Source organism: Penaeus monodon, chromosome 19, assembly GCF_015228065.2.
Source record: "Penaeus monodon isolate SGIC_2016 chromosome 19, NSTDA_Pmon_1, whole genome shotgun sequence".
Classification (NCBI taxonomy): Eukaryota; Metazoa; Arthropoda; class Malacostraca; order Decapoda; family Penaeidae; genus Penaeus; species Penaeus monodon.
The window spans coordinates 34,841,606-34,841,991 of NC_051404.1; the positions used below are offsets into that span (position 1 = coordinate 34,841,606).

The 386-nt window shown below is 44.0% G+C and overlaps 1 protein-coding gene across 1 annotated transcript in view; it reads left to right on the forward strand.

Moving 5' to 3' along the window:
* Positions 1-386, forward strand: part of LOC119585399 (adenylyl cyclase 78C-like) — a gene marked incomplete in the record, with an annotated part of 159,642 nt that overhangs the window by 78,193 nt on the left and 81,063 nt on the right. The window contains 1 exon segment of the mRNA XM_037934062.1: positions 43-203. Within this exon segment, the coding sequence (XP_037789990.1) occupies positions 43-203 (161 nt within the window).

The following is a 386-nucleotide window of genomic DNA, read 5'->3' on the forward strand; positions in this document are numbered from 1 at the left end:
AGTCATCCGACCAGTACTAACGTTCCTCTGTCTCCTTTCCAGGCTGCATATCCCAAGTGCTGTGCAGTGGGACAGAAAATTACATGTGGTATTTGCTGTTTATCGTCTTCGTCACATACTCTATGTTGCCGCTGCCTCTCCGCTGGGGTATGTTGGCTGGGTCTCTCACAGCCCTCATTCACCTCATAATCACTCTCATTATCGTAAGTATAACGATTTTCTAGTGTGGTTGGTATCTGTTGTGTGAGGAAAAGAGGAGTGTGCTATAGGATTTGCTTTGCATTCGTGTGTTCATATGTATATGACTTAAATTAGATATGTTGTAGGGTTTCATGCGTTGGTGCCTCTTCTCTTCTCATCTCTGTATCTGCTTTTGTCTGTCTGCT